We start from the raw sequence: 18,298 nt of genomic DNA, 5'->3' as shown, positions 1-18,298 counted from the left end.
CATCGCCTCAGAGGAGGAGGCATGGATATCTCGTCAACTCCTCAGACAAGAAGGCATGGAGTATCTAAACATTGCCTCAGAAGAGGAGGCATGGAGTATTTAGACATCGCCTCAGAGGAGGAGGCATGGATATCTAGTCAACTACTCAGACAAGAAGGCATGGAGTATCTAGACATTTCCTCGCATGAGGAAGATGCTGAAGATGATAAATTTGTAGAGGACAAGGATTCATACAAGCCACACGAGGATGCCATTGCACGTGAACGATGCCTATGACAAGCTCTTAGCTATAAGATTCCAAGAAGAATCAGGTAAAGACAAGTTGATACGAGTGCAGTTTTCCTCATGCATTGATGCAGCAGAGACAATAAAATCTTAATTGTCATCATCAACATCTCACAAAAAGTCATCAATCTGAAAATAATTGCAGAGGAAGTGAAAATTAGCTTGAATCTTGAATGATTGGGACATCCTTGGAAATGAAGTAGCCTAGGGAGCATGTGGTCTCTGTGTGATGATATAAGCACTCCGCTAGCACATGCCAGTAAGTAACTACACTTAGTGCAGTCTTTTCAACCATGGAGCTCAAATGTCAATGGTCATGGCAGCCTTCAGGAGGTAGAAACACAATCACACACATTGTGCAGTCAATCAAGTATGACAGTTTAACAAGTAAGATCTAAGAGGAAAACCACCCATCACTGGCTATGACATGACCATCTGAAGTTGGAGTTGCGTCTGGCAGCACCATCTCACCAAACGCCAGCTCTCACGCATGATTAATACAAAGGCCGTATTTTTACACTGAGCCCCAAGATGCCATCGGACTTCAGGCTGCAGTGATCTGTAACACAACAGCATGGATGCAAACCTCTGAGTTATGCTAGTTTGGTGCTCACATGGCGTGGTTGAGCATACAGCTATTGTCAATCACTCATGAACCTGTACTCATCGCAAGCCTGTCAAGTTTACATCGTGCTTTGCCTTGGCATTTGGGAGAGATGTAACCCAGTCAGTTTTAGCACGTACTAAAACTGACTGGGTTACATCTCTTCCAAATGATAACGTAGGTTACATCTCTCCCAAACGATAACGTACTCCCTGCATGGGCAGCGCCGAGTATTTGGGAGAGGTGCTGGAGCATCGCTTTCATACCATTACAGTCCTCGTTATTCTCCATCTCACAAAGACCAATGCTTGCAATGAACCTTAAGACATGGCACAGATTTGTGATGAAATCCCATATTGATTGGCATTCTATTAACTCAAAGAAGGATTCCATAATGTAACGCTGGGCAGCCAATGAGGAGCAAAGTAACATCCTCACGGGCCATTGAATGGCTTCATCAGGATGAGCACAAACCTCTGACATTAGACACTCATGCACATCCAGCAGACATGTCACCGAGAGGAACCAACTTGCATTGCTCAGCATTACAAACGGGGAGAATGGGGACCAATAAAATAGTAATGTTGAGCCTTAGAAGCAGAGATGAGCTAACACTTTAGGGTTGCAGGTAATACAACGGCACTCAATGACGATTGATACTTTTACCAAAACCTCTCAGTCATAAAATAAAAGCCTTTGAAAAGGATCCAACATGGGACACAATAAATGCTTACAACATCCATAAAGAACAGCGTGCCAGCATCAGGATAGTCACTAAACTTCCAAAAACAATTCTCATGAAGTCACACAAGGCGAATCTCAGATGCAAAGATTACATATGTATTGACCAACCATCCGTTTCACGCAGGAACTGCCTTTGATCATGTCGCGTATGTTGAACTAAAAGTGATTGACTGTTATGAGATTGAATGGAATCTCATGGAACAGAGGGACAAGATGGGAGATAACTCGGGGAGGGGGGAGTTTGGCACCCTTGAAGGAACTCTGAACATTACTTCACATCTATGAGCCTTTAAATGCCTGAGACTTGACGAAGGATAAGGGTTAAATATATTTACAAATGTGAAAAGTATATACAGCAATAGCACAACTGTGCCAGCATTGTGAATTCACAACTTCTTAATTTTCTTAACTCTACAGTTACATATAGGTGCAGCCCCAACATTGCAACAGAAGTGGAGACAGCACGCTGACTACTATGCCCTGTTGTCTAAGATGACTTTGGCGGACTTCCGGTTGTGGCTATGCGAAGCTAAGTCGCACATTCGGTGGCTCCCACAAAAACGGACTTTTGGGCTCTTTTCAGGGCCCCCAACGGCACTTTTCCGACGTTTCCCGGTATGGGAAGGAGATTATAACAGCTCTCCGAAGGTATATGGCTTCTACTAGGAGCGGGGCGACAAAAAAAGGTGGTGGTGGACCCGAAGAAGGTGCAAGGGAAGGAGACCAGGCAGCGTGGATGCAGTGGGCGGAGGAGCAACAGGCGGGTATCCAGAGCTGCCTCAGAGAGATTAAAACGGACCTGCTAGAGCCGATGAAGGCTTCTATTGATAAGCTGCTGGAGACACAGACGGCCCAGGGGGTGGCGACCCGTGAGGCTCGACAAAAGATCTCCGATAACGAGGACGAGATCTTGGGCCTGGCGGTAAAGGTGGAGGCACACGAGGCGTTCCACAAGAAATGGCAGGAGCGGTTCGAGGAGATGGAGAATCGGTCGAGGCGGAAGAATCTGCGGATTCTGGGCCTCCCGGAGGGGCTGGAGGGCCAGATGTGGGGGCCTATGTGGTCACCATGTTGAACTCGCTGATGGGAGCGGGGTCCTTCCAGGGGCCCCTGGAGCTGGAAGGGGCCCATAGAGTGCTAGCGAGGAGGCCCAAGGCTGACGAGCCTCCGCGGGTGGTGCTGGTGAGGTTCCATCGGTTTGTCGATCGGGAGAGTCTGCTCAGGTGGGCCAAGAAGGAGAGGAGCAGCAGGTGGGAGAACGCGGAGGTTCAAATATACCAGGACTGGAGTGCGGAGGTAGCGAAGAGGAGGGCCGGGTACAATCAAGCGAAGGCGATGCTGCACAGGAAGGGGGTGAAGTTTGGCATGTTGCAGCCGGCACGTCTGTGGGTTACCTACAAGGACTGGCACCATTATTTTGAGTCTCCGGAGAAGGCGTGGGCCTTTGTTCAGGCCGAGAAGTTGGACACAGATTGAGGGTCGGAATGGGCGTTTGGGGACTGCGGTTGATATGTTAAAAAAAATGTTTTTGTTTTTTGGAGGAGGGGGCCTTTGCTTTGCTCCTGGTTTCTTTTTCTCTGTGTTTTTCACTTTCGGGTCGGTGGGGGTGGTTGGGGCGGGTTAGGCACTGTTTTGGTTTGGTTGGTCGGGGGGGGGCTCTTGGAGAGGGGTAGGTAAACGGAACAGGGGTGGTGGCCGGCGGTGAGATGGGGCCCCATGGGGGAGGAGAGGCCCAAGTCGGGGGTGAGAGGACTGGGCCTGTAAAAGGAGCTGCGTCAGAGGTGGCGGGGCCGTGTAGGTGGTAAGCGCGGGCTTTTTCCCACGCTGAAGACTGGAGGGGGCGGGGCCAGGGCGAGGAAGCGAGGGTTGTTTCCCGCGCATAGAATGGAAGGGGGAGGGGGAGAGTCTATGGATGGGGAACGGGAGAGGAGGGCGTGTCACACAATGGGAGGAGTCGAAGGAGAGGCAGGAGTGGCCTGGGTCAGCAGGAGTCAGCTGACTTGCGGAAGTGCAATGGAGGACAGCGCTCCCCCCCCCCCCCCCCCCGCCGGCGATTCTCCGGGCCCTGATGGGCTGAGTGACAGTAAAGTTTTGCCCAGTCCCGCCAGCGTGAATTACTCACCTCACACACGGCGGGACCTGGCAGGTAAGTGTGCGGGGGCAATCCTGGGGGGGAGGCGGGGGGGGGGGGGCACGGTGGCCTGGCCCGCGATCGGGGCCTACCGATCTGCAGGCGGGCTGGTTCTGTGGGGGGCTTTCTTTCCTCCACCCCGGGCCCCTGTAGGGCTCCGCCATATTGCCCGGGGGGCGGCGTGGAGAAGGGAACCCCCGCGCATGCGCGAGATCACACCGGCCGTTCCATGCATGCGTGAACCCACGCCGCGCCCTTCAGCGCCGGCTGGAGCAGCGGGACGACTCCGGCGACAACCTCGCCCCCTAGAAATGCGGAAAATCCTCACTTTTGGGGGCCATTGACGCTGGAGTCATGGGCGCCGGATTTCCCGCCAGCGTGGGGACATAGCCCCATTTTTAGAGAATCCTGCCCATGGTTTCAGAGTGAAATTTATTTTATTCTCTGATGGGATGTGGGTGCCTCTGGCAAGTCCAGCATTTGTTACCCATCTCTAATTGCCCTTGAACTGACTGAGTAAAACAAAGGGCCATTAAGAGTTCACTACATTTCTGTGGGTCTGAAGTCGTAGACCAGAGTAGATAAGGACAGCAGATTTTCTTCCCTAAAGGATATAAGTGCGACCAGGTGTTTTTCACAATTAATGATACTTTGACAAGGATAACTTTCAATTCCAGATCTTATTAACTGAATTTAAATTCCACCAGCTGCTACAGTGGGATTTGAATCCATGTCCCCACAGCATTAGCCTGGGCCTTTGGATTACTAATCTAGTGATATTAGCACTGTGCCACCATCACCTCCAGCCAAAGAGGACCAATGAAATAAAAGCAAATTACTGCGGGTGCTGGAATCTCAAACGAAAGAGAAAATGCTGGAAAATCTCAGCAGGTCTGGCAGCATCTGTAGGGAGAGAAAAGAGCTAACATTTCGAGTCCAATGACTCTTTGTCAAAGCTTTGACAAAGAGTCATTGAACTCGAAACGTTAGCTCTTTTCTCTCCCTCTGAGGACCAATGAAAGGTGGCTGATCAGATTCCCGCTTGTGGCAGACCAGTTTAAGTGCCTGAAGGGGGAGGCATCTGGTGGTAGGCCACGGAGGCCAGGACTCCACACAGACCGAAAGGCATTCCATGTCTGTGCAGGTGCAGGATCAGCCACAATTTGTCCTGGAGAAGGGCCTCTCCTACCCTTCACAGCGGTGGCCTGGATGCTCAACCTACTTTTTAGTTAACGATTTTAAAAATTTGAGAGAGGGCTGTTGAAGCACCCTCTCTTGCCTTCCATTAGTCAGCTACTTCTCTCAAGCTGGATAAGGCCTTTAAATCGTCCCTCCAGTTCCAGGACCACGCCCGCTATTATTAATTGGACAGCGAACCTTCCCTTTGTCCATTAATTGGCTGCCATGGGGAAAATCAGATGTGAGTGACTGTTTCTCCCCAGGGACAGGTTTGGTGCCCAGAAATAGTCCTAACCCCTATTTCCCATGCCCAGAGAGAAAATCCAGCCTGATGGGATGAAAAACCTGCTACGTGCTATATCATTCTAAGCATCACTTACCAGTTGTGCTTATTTGCCGCAATGTTGTTGTCGTTGTTTCTTCTGAAGGAAAAAAAACAAACATTCAGAGCCTTTACAGTCCAACTAACTATCAGCATAAATGATGAGGACAGTATTCACTTCCACTCGCAATTAGATTTCCATTTTGTTTTGTAAATAACCTAAACTGGAATTCTCAAAAGTTAATTGTACACAACATTGTCAGACATTCTAATAAAGGTCATCTCTGAACAGTTGTCATTTTTCCTTTGCACAGATGTTGCTTGATGAGCTGAACGTTTGCAGCATTTTCTGATTTTGTTTCAGATTTCCAGCCTCCGCAGTTTTATGTCAGTCTCCAAAAGGAACAAACATTTCCTCACGGATAAATTTCTAACCGGCTCGTCGACTGTCTCTGTGCAAGGAATGAAAAACCCATTGTTCATTTTAGTCTTCAGCTGATGAGGGCCGAGGGCTGCTCCAGCCACATGCTGCCCTGATTTTCTGTTGCGCCTTTACGAGAATGGATCATGGTCCTGATTATTCAAAGGATTCCATCGCTGGACCTATCAAGACCGGATTGGCAGGAAGAAGCTTCACTTCATCGTGCACCTGTCCTGATGGAGTGTCTGGAGAATTTGTGCAGCAGGACTTCCAAAATCGGCTGTATCCGTTGTCACAAAGCCCGAACAAAGTATCTTCTCATGGCAGCTTGCAGACTTAAATGAGCGGATTGTATTTACAACATTGAAGTCGACAATGTTAATGAGTGGAAATAAAAAGGTTTCAGGCTCGATTTTCCAGAAAAGTTTCCAAGTGTCATTTCAGGCAGGTTTGGCTGGGCGTTTGTCCCCGGCTCTGTCGGCGACTTCCTCCATCTAACCACACATTATTATTTTGGGCCCTGGGGAGTTTCTCTCCGGGCTAGCACACGCTTAGGGCGCGATGTACTGCCGTGTCCCACCCGAATAGGGGTCCGACGCGGCCGGTAGATGCTGGGAGAGGCCTCTTCTAGGATTTACTGGGCTGGCCACACTTTATGAGTTCTAATGGGATCTCGTGAGATGTCGGGATCTGATTCCCGGCCATTGTGGGCAGGATCCGCATTTGACAAATCTGCATATTACAGTGAGTAGCTAGTCTCACTCTAATGTGCAGCTTGTCTGATCTACCCGAGACGTTGGGATCCCCTTCGCCTTGAATACCTTAGGTGGGAGCCGTTCAGACCTCGTCCCTAAGTACAAGGCAAAACGGCACTTGGGAGGGTCTCCCGGGGGCTCGGAGGTGCCCAGGTAATTGGCCTCTGGGCAGGGTGGCACCCTTGTACTTCTGCCAGGTGCAGTGCCAGGTTGGCAGTGCCAAGGTGCCAGGCTGGCATTGTGCCTGCACCAGGGATTGGGCCTGCGGATGCCCTTCCTGTGTGAAGTGAGGTATGCAGGGGCCCGAAGACCCCCTTATAGGTGAGTTGGGGCTTTGCGGGACCCGGGGACACGTTAGGGGAGGTCGAGAGATCAGTGCACATTTAAAAGTGGTGTCCCGATTTCCTCCTGCACTGAGTAGTTCTGGTGAGAGGAGATCCTCAATGCAGGACTAAGTGGGCCTTGCCTTGGCAAGGCATTCCTGCTGAGGCCCAGGATTGTAATTGAGTCCCGTTCGATGTAAGTCCCAGGAAGCACATTGCTAAACATGCTCAAGAAGGGACTCTGTTGCAATTCAGTTAGATTACCTCAGAATTTTTTTCATCACCAGGAAGCTGAACTCACTGGCCAAACTGGCTCCTCAGTAATCAACCAGCATTTTGAAAGGGTGTCCCGATTTCTAAGTGAGCTTGAGGATTCCCAACAACCCCAATGCAAGGGCAATGTCACCCTCACACATGGGCATTACCTCCCCCCACCCCCCCCCCCCCACCCCCGCAAAGTGAGGACACCCCGATATGAGGTCAATGAGGGCCTCTCTTTTCAGGCCTTCCCACACCTTCTTAAGGGTCCTCTCCCTTTCAGGTCCCCCATTCTTCACCCCCCCCCCCAACCTTCCGGAGGCCCATACATACCCAACCTTCACCCCTCCAGCATTCATATCACCCCCATCTCTCCTTTCATAGAAATGACCCCCCTAATGCCCTGGCCCTTGGCAGTGCCACCCTGGCCTCTGGAAACCCTGGCACTGCCACCCTGGCACCCTGGCTATGCTCCTGACAGTGCCAGGGTGGCAGTGCCAAGGTACCTGGGTGCCAGGGGAGAGCCACGGTGCCACATGCCCTGTCCCTGACCATGCAAAGGCCTCCAATGGCCTGGGAGACATTTGTGTGGGCCAGTGGTAAGGGGTGCCAGGCTGGGGTCTCCTTGGGGAGGCCGATAGTTGCCAGAAGCTGGTTAGATCCGGCGTCAGCATGGTTAACCCACAATGGGTGGGACCCAGAGTGTAACATCTCGCAAGATCTGGATAGATCTCATGAGGCATTGTGGCCATTGGGGATCCCAGGTAGGTCTCTCCCGGCATTTATTGGTGGCGTCCTACTCCGATTCCGCAGGGAGGGGTCAGTAGATTACAACCTTAATGTTTGAGATGTAAAAAAAAGTAAGTAAGAAACTTACATTAGTAATATATATAAATACATATAAGTAAGTAATATATATAAGTATACATAAATAAGCAACATACAAAAGTAGGAACTTCCGATTACCAGTATTGTGGGGAATAATTTCAAGGTAAATGAGTCAGAATTGTTTTAAATGTAAAACATAATCATAATTTACCAGTAGTGTAGGTTGTAGTAGATATAGGTGTTGTCATCACTGTTGTTGTGGATGGTGCTAAACAGCAATTAAAAAAAAGAACAACATAACTGATTAAAGCATTGGCTACATTTTTGGGACAAGTACAGGCACCTTTGAACAGATCATCTGATTGTGGTAATGTTCCCTGGAAATGGCCTGGGAGAACAAAATATTGAGAACACTTCTTGCCATGGGAGCAACAGACCTCCAGTACCTAGAAGGGACATGAAGAGGGAAATGCACCTCAATGTCTCCAAGTATTAAAACTCATACAGTTGAATGTTCCAAAGAGGGGCAATCACCGTCAGATTGCCACTCTGCTCCTATTTGTTCTGCCCTAAGTTAGAGCTGCGCATTTATGGCACAGATTTCCAAACTGCATTGCTTCAGAAAAGCAGTATGTACCTCTTTCACAGTCCATCCTCATAGCACAGGATTGATGGGTAAACCAAGCCACGTCCACGTTTTTACGCTACTAGTTATCGTATTTTGGTGAATCTGCACTCACTCACAATCCGAAAATCCTTTGAACATTTAACTAGTTTTTCAGTGTGTTGATGAACAATGGGGTGTCAGGTGGTAGGGGGTCAGTTGGATAGGGCGGTGGGATAACAGGGCTTAGGGTGATGAGATTGATTCCGGGATAGGAGTCAGAGGGCGGGAGAGAACAGGAGGGTCCGGAGGCATGAGAGCGTTGTGTGGAGTCAAAGAATCGGTGGGAGTCAAAGTGTCAGGGTTGGAGTCAAAGCTTTGAGGAGGGAGACAAAATGTCAAGGGGGAGTCAAAACCTCGAGGGGGGAGTTTAAACATCGAGGGGAGAGTCAAAACGTCGAGGGGAGAGTCAAACGTCAGGGGGGAGGAGTCAAATCATCCAAGGAGAGGTCAATACGTCAGAGGAGAGGTCAAAGCATGAGAGGAGAGGTCAAAGCCTCGGAGGAGAGGTCAAAGCGTCGGAGGAGAGGTCAAAGCGTCAGAAGAGAGGTCAAAGCATCAGAGGAGAGGTCAAAGCATCAGAGGAGAGGTCAAAGCATCAGAGGAGAGGTCAAAGCGTCAGGCAGGTCAAAGCATCAAACCATTCTTGTAAATCTTCTCTGCACTCCCTCCAGTGAATTCACATCATCCATGTAGTGTGGCACTCAGAACTGTACATAATACCCCAACTGAGACCTAACTAGTGTCTTGTGTAAGTGCAGCTCTTGTACTCTATCCTCTTATTAATAAAGCTCAGGATACTATATACTTTATTAACTGCTCTCTCCACCTGTCTTGCTCCCTTTAATGATCTATGTACATATATACTCAGATGCCTCTGCTCCTGTGTCCCTTTAAGAACTCTGTCCATGTTCTTCCTACCAAAATGCATCTCCTCACCCTTCTCCGCACTGAACTTCATCTGCCACTTATTTTCCCACTGCACCAACTTGTCTATATCCTTTTCAAGTTCTACACTGCCCTCCACACAGTTTACAATGATTCCAAGTTTTGTGTCATCCGCAAACTTTGACATCTCTCCTGCACACCAAGAACTAGATCATTAATATATATCAGGAAAAGCAAGGGTCCCAATTGTAGCCATCTGGGATGGCCACTTCCAGAATACAAAATGGACGCTCGCAAAGACTGTAGGGAACTGTGGGCAATGTTAGGAAAGCAAGCAGGCACAGAGCCTGTATGCATATTGGAGAGACAGCTCCCAGACGGAATTTAAACTATAGGTCAATTAACGTATTGATGGCCCATCTCCGGGAACAAAGGAAAGACACTCAAGCAACCAATACTGCTCCAGACATCCCGGTGCCAGTTCCCCAAACCGAAAGCACAAACAAAGTCAGGCCAATGGCCACCAAAGACACGCCCAGCCATCAGGGCACCCACCCCTTTATTGGTCAAGATCAATACCAGTGATCAAGAAGCGGCCCAATTAATTGGGGCCAAGTTTAAGGTACACCTAAAAGCACGCAAAGTTCCTCTGGGTATAAAAAGGAACCCCCACGAGAGAATCGCTCTCTTGGACTTGGCTCTCAAAGCGGAGAGACCCTTCCACCAGCTGCGCCAGAAGCAAGTAAGTCCAAGGTCATCGCTCGCTACCAGACGAACGACCTTAGCTGTTCTCCTGTATACCTTCAAACCCAACAGCCTCAGATCCGAACAACGGCCATTGTACCTCTGACTGAGTGGGCACCCAAAGCTAAATATAGGCGTTAGCGTTAGAGATAGTTTAGTTTGTAGTACTTTTTACATGAGTAGATGTTACTGTGTGTGTAAATAAATAGTATTGACTTTGAACTAACTAACTGGTGTATTGGCTCTTTGATCAGTATTCGGGTTTGAACCTTGTGGCGGTATCGAAAGATACCTGGCGACTCTAAGGCATAAACACAATTAGGATTAAGGAAGGCGACCATATTGATCGCCATATCCATAACCAGAGAAACAGAGCAACACAATACCGACCCCTACGGAACTCAACTACAAACCTTCCTGCAGCCCAAAAAATATCCATTGAACATTACTCTGTTTTTTGTATCCATTTACTACTCTCTTTTATTCCACGAGCTATAACATTTCTCACTAGTCTGTTGTGTGGAACTGTATTGAATGCCTTTTGAAAGTCCATGTACACCATATCAACATCATTATCCTCATTGACCCTTTCTGTTACCTCTTCCAAGTTCATGAAACATGATTTACCCTTTAGAAATCCATGCTGGCTCACATTTTTTCATGTGACTACTAATTCGATCCCGAGCAATTGTTTCGAGAAGCTTCCCCATCACTGAAGTTAAACCGACTGGTCAGCACAGTAGCATTGTGGTTAGCACAATTGCTTCACAGCTCCAGGGTCCCAGGTTCGATTCCTGGCTTGGATCACTGTCTGTGCGGAGTCTGCACGTTCTCCCCGTGTGTGCGTGGGTTTCCTCCGGGTGCTCCGGTTTCCTCCCACAGTCCAAAGATGTGCAGGTTAGGTGGATTAGTCAAGCTAAATTGCCCTTAGTATTGGGTGGGGTTACTGGGTTATGGGGATAGGATGGAAGTGTGGACCTTGGTTGGGGTGCTCTTTCCAAGAGCCGGTGCAGACTCGATGGACCGAATGGCCTCCTTCTGCACTGTAAATTCTATGACATCTATGTAATTGCTCAGCTTGTTCTTACGACATTTTTTGAGCAAGGGCGTAATATCTGGCTAATAATCCAGGTAAGTAAAATTGGAACTGTCCAAAGAGAGTTGGAGACTTTTTCAGAGGATCCCCGAGTTCAGGGGATTTGTCCATCAGAAGGTGAAACCTACTGGGAAATTCCCGTTGAGTCTTTGCCTTGGCACTTCTGAGGGATCTTGGAGACCAGAAGGTTCGGGGAAGCTCTTGGACGAGGTGCTTTAGAAGAGAATATGCTTCAACAGTGAATTGGCATAGGCTATTTGTTTGCAGGTGGTCATTATTTCTGAGCCTAGTCTATTCTCATTCTATGTCCCACTCATATGGGCTTCCAACAGGGGGCCTCAGATGATGATTAGAAGCAGCAACGCTAATAAATTCTCTTGCCAAACCCATTGAATCTGAACTAAGTTGTTGAATCCCTTTCATTTGCCTGGCTGAGGATAGCTAACTCAATATGAACACCCATCATTTGTCAGGGGGAAAAAGAACAGCAGTCCAGCAATCTAAGTTTAATTAATAATACAGGTTAGAAAGAATATGTTGTTCCCTTTAGCTCATAGCTACGAAACTGATTCATTTGACACACTATTTCATTTGTTGCAGTTTCATCCTGTCACTTTATGCAGTTAATTCCACAACGGCACAATATACTTGGATGTATCCTAACAGCACTGACACTGTACATTCAATAGTATGTAAGAATTAGTGACTCGAACAAATGTTAAATACGATAAAGATCTTTCTAAAGCAACCTAACATGAATCCTATTGTATTGTTCAAATAATACAAGCGTAGGAAGGATTTTATTTTGCACCTGCCCTGCACTATATCTCTTCAGCAGACACATGCTGCTGATACTGGGGGAGTCAACTTCATCACCATTCTAAATATGAAAAAACAATCATTCCAATAAAATTATATTTTTAAAATTAAAAGAAATCATGGCCGGGATTCTCGAATCCCACGAACGCCGGTGTGAAAACCGGCGCCAACCACTCCGGCGTCAATGGTCCCCGATATTGAGCAATGCTCCCCTTCCTAGGGGGCTAGGTCGGCGGCGGAGTGGTCTCCGCAGCTCCAGCCGGCGTGAAACGGCCGGCGCGAGTTCACGCATGCGCGGAATAGCCGGTGTGATTCCATGCATGCGCAGGGGTTCCCGTCTCAGCGCCGGCTCCGGGCAATATGATGGAGCCCTACAGGGACCCGGCACGGAGGAACATGGGCCACCACGGAACCAGCCCACCCGCCGATCGGTAGGCCCCGATCACGGGCCAGGCCACCGTGGGCCCCCCCACCCTGGGGTCGGATCACCCCACCCCCCCACCAGGACGGCCCCGCAGACACACCTTCCAAGTTCCGCCGTGTGGGACCTGAGTAACCCACGCCGGCGGGACTCGGCCAAACTCAGCGGCCACTCGGCCCGTCGACGCTTTCAACGGCCCCCCGACCAACGCGGCGGCGATCCCCTGGGCACCTGAGAATCTGCCGTAGAATAGGTAAGCCAGCGTCGAGGCGGCGGGGCGCGATTCTCGCGTCCCCCCAGGGATTCTCCGACCTTAAAGCAAGAGAATGGGCAACATAATACTATAGAATTTTTTTTTTTAATTGCATAGAGACCTTTAATTGTTGTTGTGGATGTTGTTACGATTGGTGATGTATCCGGAAATGAAGTAGTGCTTGTTGTAGTTGTTATTCCTATTGAAAAAGAAGATAAATGATATATAAGTTACAATCCTTCATATAGAAATTCATTTTGGGCAGTAGCACAAAACAATCGTACCCGGCCCCTGATATTCAGCTCTCTTGCCATTAATGGAATTAAATGTTGAACGCTGGGTATAACCGATGATCTGATAACGCCCAATTTGTAACACAGGAGGGACTTATTTGTCTTTTGATAATCTAAAGTTAAGATAACTTTCTGTACAATTCATAAAGTCAGATCTGAACATCTTAAACATTGGTTGCTATGACCCACAACAATGAGATGGAGCTGGACTGAGCACTCATACGCCCTACTGCCCCCACCCCCGCCCCCGCTCAACTCCACGTATAGATCAATTTAAATTTTTTTTTCTTGGAAGCCTTGAGTGACCCCCATTTAAGTATGGCCAGTTAGGCTCCATAATATTTCAAAACGTCTGGGTGCTCTTCAGGATGGTACAGAAAATGGCCACTGCATGGACCAATTTCCCCCTCCCTATGCCCCCTGCCTAGCAGAGTATTATCCTAACCCTGAAACTCTTTAGGGGACATTTTAAATAGCTGACATCAGAGGTCACTAACCCACAGGTCTTCCAGACCAATAATCCTTTAAATACTGCAGAAAACCATTAATAGCATCATTGTGTAGGAATGTAACAAGTGCAGCATGTCATCTACTCATTTTATTACACATTAAGTACTTCAAGATTTACTAACCTATACATGTGACTTTCCCATCCTTACATTCACTAGAAAAGATTGGAAAATAGATTTAGAACGTGGAGACAACTGGATATTCAAGTTCTTGCTTTTGCACCTACTAATTACCACAGAAATATTTCTTCAGCAGATATTTTGGTTACATTTTTGTTATCTTGATTGTTATCTTAAGGACAGGCTTTAAATCAAACTGACATGTCAAAATGCTAATATGTCAAACCTTCAAAGGATAAATGTACATCATTGGCATTTCAAATCCCAATGACCTTGGTCTGCTTTCTGACACCTGCGGCTTTTTACAGAGAAATGGGACTCCCGCTCGACACCAACTAGGTGGCTTACCTCCGGCTAAAGAACCTCTGAAAGAGCCAGCTCTCTCTTCTGAGTTGAAATAATTTCAGATCTCCAAGTACTAGGTAAGTATTTACAGTAACATCATCTAATTGTACATTTAAATAAACATTCCCTTCTAATCATTTGAGATTATTGTTTTAATTGAAAAAAAAAAATGAGATCAAGGGATTCTTTGGTCTCCCAGCCACTTATTTCTCGGTGGGGCAACATTCACTGGCGTTGGGATTCTCTCTTCCCGCCATTTGCCAATGGGGTTTCCCATTGAAGTCACTCCAGGCTACCGGGAAACCCACGGGTGAGGTTGCGCTGCAAACTGCCAGCAGAAAAAGAGATTCCTAAGAGCCGGAGAATTCCAGTCCAAACATTTTCATTCACTGCTAATAAGAACTAAAAATTGAATGCATTTTTATAAATACCATTCTTCACAGTCATTCTTTGTTCTTTTCCCTGGATGCAGTATTTTCCCATTATAATAACAAGTACATTCAGATACGTTCACACATTTCATTCTGTTTTCATCCAGGTAAGGAGCATTCTCTGGGCACTTTGCATAACAACCTATATTTAATAGAAAGTGATAATATGAGCACATCATCATTTGTTAGACTATTTCATGAAGGCATTTCATTATATTTGGCCTTAGATTTTTCAGTGAGTATTAAAAATGACAACTTCTCAAATCCCACGCGTCATTAAGCCTCTTGTTTAAATGCGCAGTTTTGTCATATAAATTATCAAATACTTTTCACATTTATAAAACTCTATCAACCCAAGTTGGCACGATCACCATTTACAAATTAATCTTAGCGTGCATAAAAAAATCAATAAAGAAAACAAAAGCAATATTGAACCTTCAAGTATTGCAGAGAACTTCTTTCCAATGTAATGGTCCGAGCATGTTTTTGTTGTTAATGTTCCACATGGCCAATAATGCCAGCTGCATTCACCAGGAGTGTTATAATAATCACAGTACACGGCTGCAATGAAAATGAAAATAGTTATCCATAATCATCAACGATTTGTTTAAAGCTTTATCAATCTATGCCATTTGTACACAATTATTGTATTTCCTCTGGTGTTGTTAATGACAAATTCATAGTTTTCATAGTTTCACAGAATTTACAGTGCAGAAAGAGGCCATTCGGCCCATTGAGTCTGCACCGGCCCATGGAAAGAGCACCCATTTAAGCCCATGCCTCCACCCTATCCCCGTAACTCAGTAACCCCACCCAACCTTTTTGGACACTAATGGCAAGTTATCATGGCCAATCCACCTAACCTGCACATTTTTGTACTGTGGGAGGAAATCGGAGCACCCGGAGGAAACCCACGCAGATACGGGGAGAACGTGCAGACTACACACAGACAGTGGCCCAAGCCGGGAATAGAACCTGGGACACGGAAGCTGTGAAGCAACTGTGCTAACCATTATGCTACCGTGTTGCCCAATTGAAGGCAGAACTGGTTTGACTTTTGCAATAAGAACAATCAGTGCTTGCTATTACTAAATTATAAATTTGACAGCAGCTTTCAGCATACACACAGGTGCAATGAATTTGGAAATTAGGAATTGATCGACTACTTCAGAAACTTTGATCGAACAGCATCTTGCTGAGAGGCAGGTGCACAAAGAACATGAAGTTCTGGCACTTGCCCATTAGTTATCCACTAAATTCATCAGAATTAAATAGGGATTAGCCATTTCAGTGCAAATAAATTTTACTACAGTCAAAAAGCCTCTCCGACACTGAAAATGAACTTTTACTGCACTCTCATTCCATCAGAACTTAATTGTTGTTGGAGACTTTTTTTTAAATTAAAGTGTTTCAACTTTATCTTTTAGCACTCTTTCGTAATCCCATTTTCTGCCCCCCTCTTCATTTTGCTTTATGTACAATTTGACTTTGAATTAGATATTGTGATTTGCAGTTTCTGGTTTAGATTCTATCGGCGGGATTCTCCAATAATGGGGCAATGTCCCACTCCAGCAGGAAAACGCGGACGAATCACTCTGGACTTTCCTGAAGAAAGTCTAGAGTGATTCTCCTACCTGAAGGAGGCTATCAGGGCCCCGGAGTAGTCCTTGCAGCTCCGGCTGCCAATTCGGGGCCCTACACTTCCGGTCAGGGGTCCGCACATGCGTACGCCGACGGCCTGCAGGCGGCCGCCCCGCGCATCATGGCGAACCCACACCGTGCACCAGCACCAAAAAGATAGGGCCCCCCCCCCCCGAGATCACGCGTGCCCGCAGATTGTTGGCCCCCGATCAATAGCCTGGCCATCTGTGAGGCCCCCCAGTGAAGGATCCCCCCCGCCCCTCACCAGGGCGGCCGCAGACTGAGTCCGCAGCCGCCACACCGAGTTCCCGACGGGTGGGACCATGAGAGACCCACACCATCGGGAACTCGGCCAGTTATACTTGGAGAATCGCCATGGGGGCCTCTGTCAATGGCCCCCTACCCGCACCACGTAGACCAGAGAATCGCGGGAGCGGCATCGCGCCGGATTCTGGCGTCAATGTTCATTCTCCGCCCCCACGCCGATCACGATTTCAGCGCGGAGGCTTGGAGAAAAATCCCGCCCTGTATGTCTCAGTGAGGCATATTTAATCTAATTGGTTATCATGACACAAAGTTGTGCATCTGACGGTCCATTCACGTGGAGAGCACTGCACTAATTTGGCTCTCTAAATATTGCAATTTGCAATGTCTCAACCCATAGAACATCTGTGAAAAGGTGCAAATGTGATGAACAGATAGCTCTGTTCATTCTCCACTGAGCACAAAATTCAGGCCAATGTCTTATACCACAAGATATACAATATACTTTGAAGGTCACTGATTCAGTGTAACTGATAGCTTAATTTGTGTTTCTGTTGGCAGACTTAGCAGTATTTTCAGATTCAAATTATGTAATTATATTTACATTTTCTGGCAATTTCCTTGATTATTAAATCAAGGTTTAGTTCGAGACTTATTTATTCCTTGTTGTCTTTTTTAATATGAAGGTTGACAGGAAGATGGTAAAAAAAACGATTGGTTATTTGTGTACATTTATGGGAGAAGGAATATTGAGGCTTGGAATGAAAGGAGTGTGTGTGGGTTTCGTGGAAGGGAAGGTTCCAGAGTTTGAGGTTCTAGTTGGTGGCGTGTTGGTCATATGGAAATGGTGATGGGCGATCTTGGGGTGGGAAGCACTGGGATACTGGTGATGGAACTTGGGTATGCAGGAGCGAGGCATCACTGGGTATGGAAGCATTGCGTGGGGGAATCCTAGGGAATGCGAACAGTTGGATGGAACTTACAGAATGGTTCTGATAGTGGATATAATGGTCCGACTTAATTTCCTAAGTTACAGAAACTCTTTAAAGAGGCGAAAGTCACTGCTCATGTCAATGTTGGCAACTCCAGTAAAGGAGTACGTATCCAGGGAAGTGCACCAATGAGAATCAGACAGAAAGGTAATGGGCTGTGAGAGTGGGACATTGGGAGCATCAAGAGATGACAGGAAGAAGGAAGGACAAAGGATGGGGAGGTGTAGGATCATCACACCACAGTGTGATTAATTCCAATTCTCAGAGTTCTCATTATCTACTCATATACAGGCGGCACAGTGGTTAGAACTGCTGCCTCACAGCATCAGGGACCTGGGTTTGATTCCAGCCTTGGGTGACTGGCTGTGTGGAGGCTGTATGTTCTTCCCTCATCTGTGTGGTTTTCCTCCGGGTGCTTCGGTTTCCTCCCACACTCCAAAGGTGTGCACGTTATGTGGATCGGCCATGCTAAGTTGCCCCTTAGTGTCCAGATTAAGTGCACTGGCCATGATCATGGTGCAGGGCTATGGGGAAAAGGTAGGGGACTGGAACGAGGTAGAGTGCTCTTTCGGAGGGTCGGTGCAGACTTGGTGGGTCAAATGGCCTACTTGATAACAAGGGGGCTTCAATTTTACAACCCTGGGTAACACAACGGCATTTCTAGACATTGAGCAGGAAAGATACATTGCAGATCCAGTACCTGAGAGAAAGTCCAAGCAGATCTGATATTTAATAATACTCTTTGTTGTCATAAGTAGGCTTACATTAACACTGCAATGAAGTTACTGTGGAAAGCCTCTAGTCGCCACATTCCAACGCCTGTTCGGGTAGACAGAGGGAGAATTCAGAATTTCCAAATGACCTAACAGCACATTCTTTGTGAGCAGCATGGTAGCATAGTGGTTAGCACTGTTGCTTCACAGCTCCAGCATCCCAGGTTTAATACCTGGCTTGGGTCACTGTATGTG

General features: G+C 47.3%; 1 protein-coding gene across 50 annotated transcripts in view; it reads right to left on the bottom strand.

Moving 5' to 3' along the window:
• LOC140388045 (mucin-5AC-like) overlaps positions 1 to 18,298 on the bottom strand; it is a 206,081-nt gene that overhangs the window by 119,914 nt on the left and 67,869 nt on the right. For all 50 annotated transcript variants that reach the window (XM_072471585.1, XM_072471595.1, XM_072471594.1 and 47 more), the window contains exons 26-31: positions 14,869 to 14,994; positions 14,434 to 14,575; positions 13,661 to 13,692; positions 12,857 to 12,934; positions 8,062 to 8,118; positions 5,324 to 5,365 (exon numbers count right to left, since the gene is read on the bottom strand). In XM_072471585.1, coding sequence (XP_072327686.1) covers positions 5,324 to 5,365; positions 8,062 to 8,118; positions 12,857 to 12,934; positions 13,661 to 13,692; positions 14,434 to 14,575; positions 14,869 to 14,994 — 477 coding nt within the window. The remainder of the gene's footprint in view (positions 1 to 5,323; positions 5,366 to 8,061; positions 8,119 to 12,856; positions 12,935 to 13,660; positions 13,693 to 14,433; positions 14,576 to 14,868; positions 14,995 to 18,298) is intronic.

The sequence above is a fragment of the Scyliorhinus torazame genome, chromosome 13 (genome assembly GCF_047496885.1).
Source record: "Scyliorhinus torazame isolate Kashiwa2021f chromosome 13, sScyTor2.1, whole genome shotgun sequence".
NCBI lineage: Eukaryota > Metazoa > Chordata > Chondrichthyes > Carcharhiniformes > Scyliorhinidae > Scyliorhinus > Scyliorhinus torazame.
This window is presented reverse-complemented; position numbering and strand designations above follow the sequence as displayed.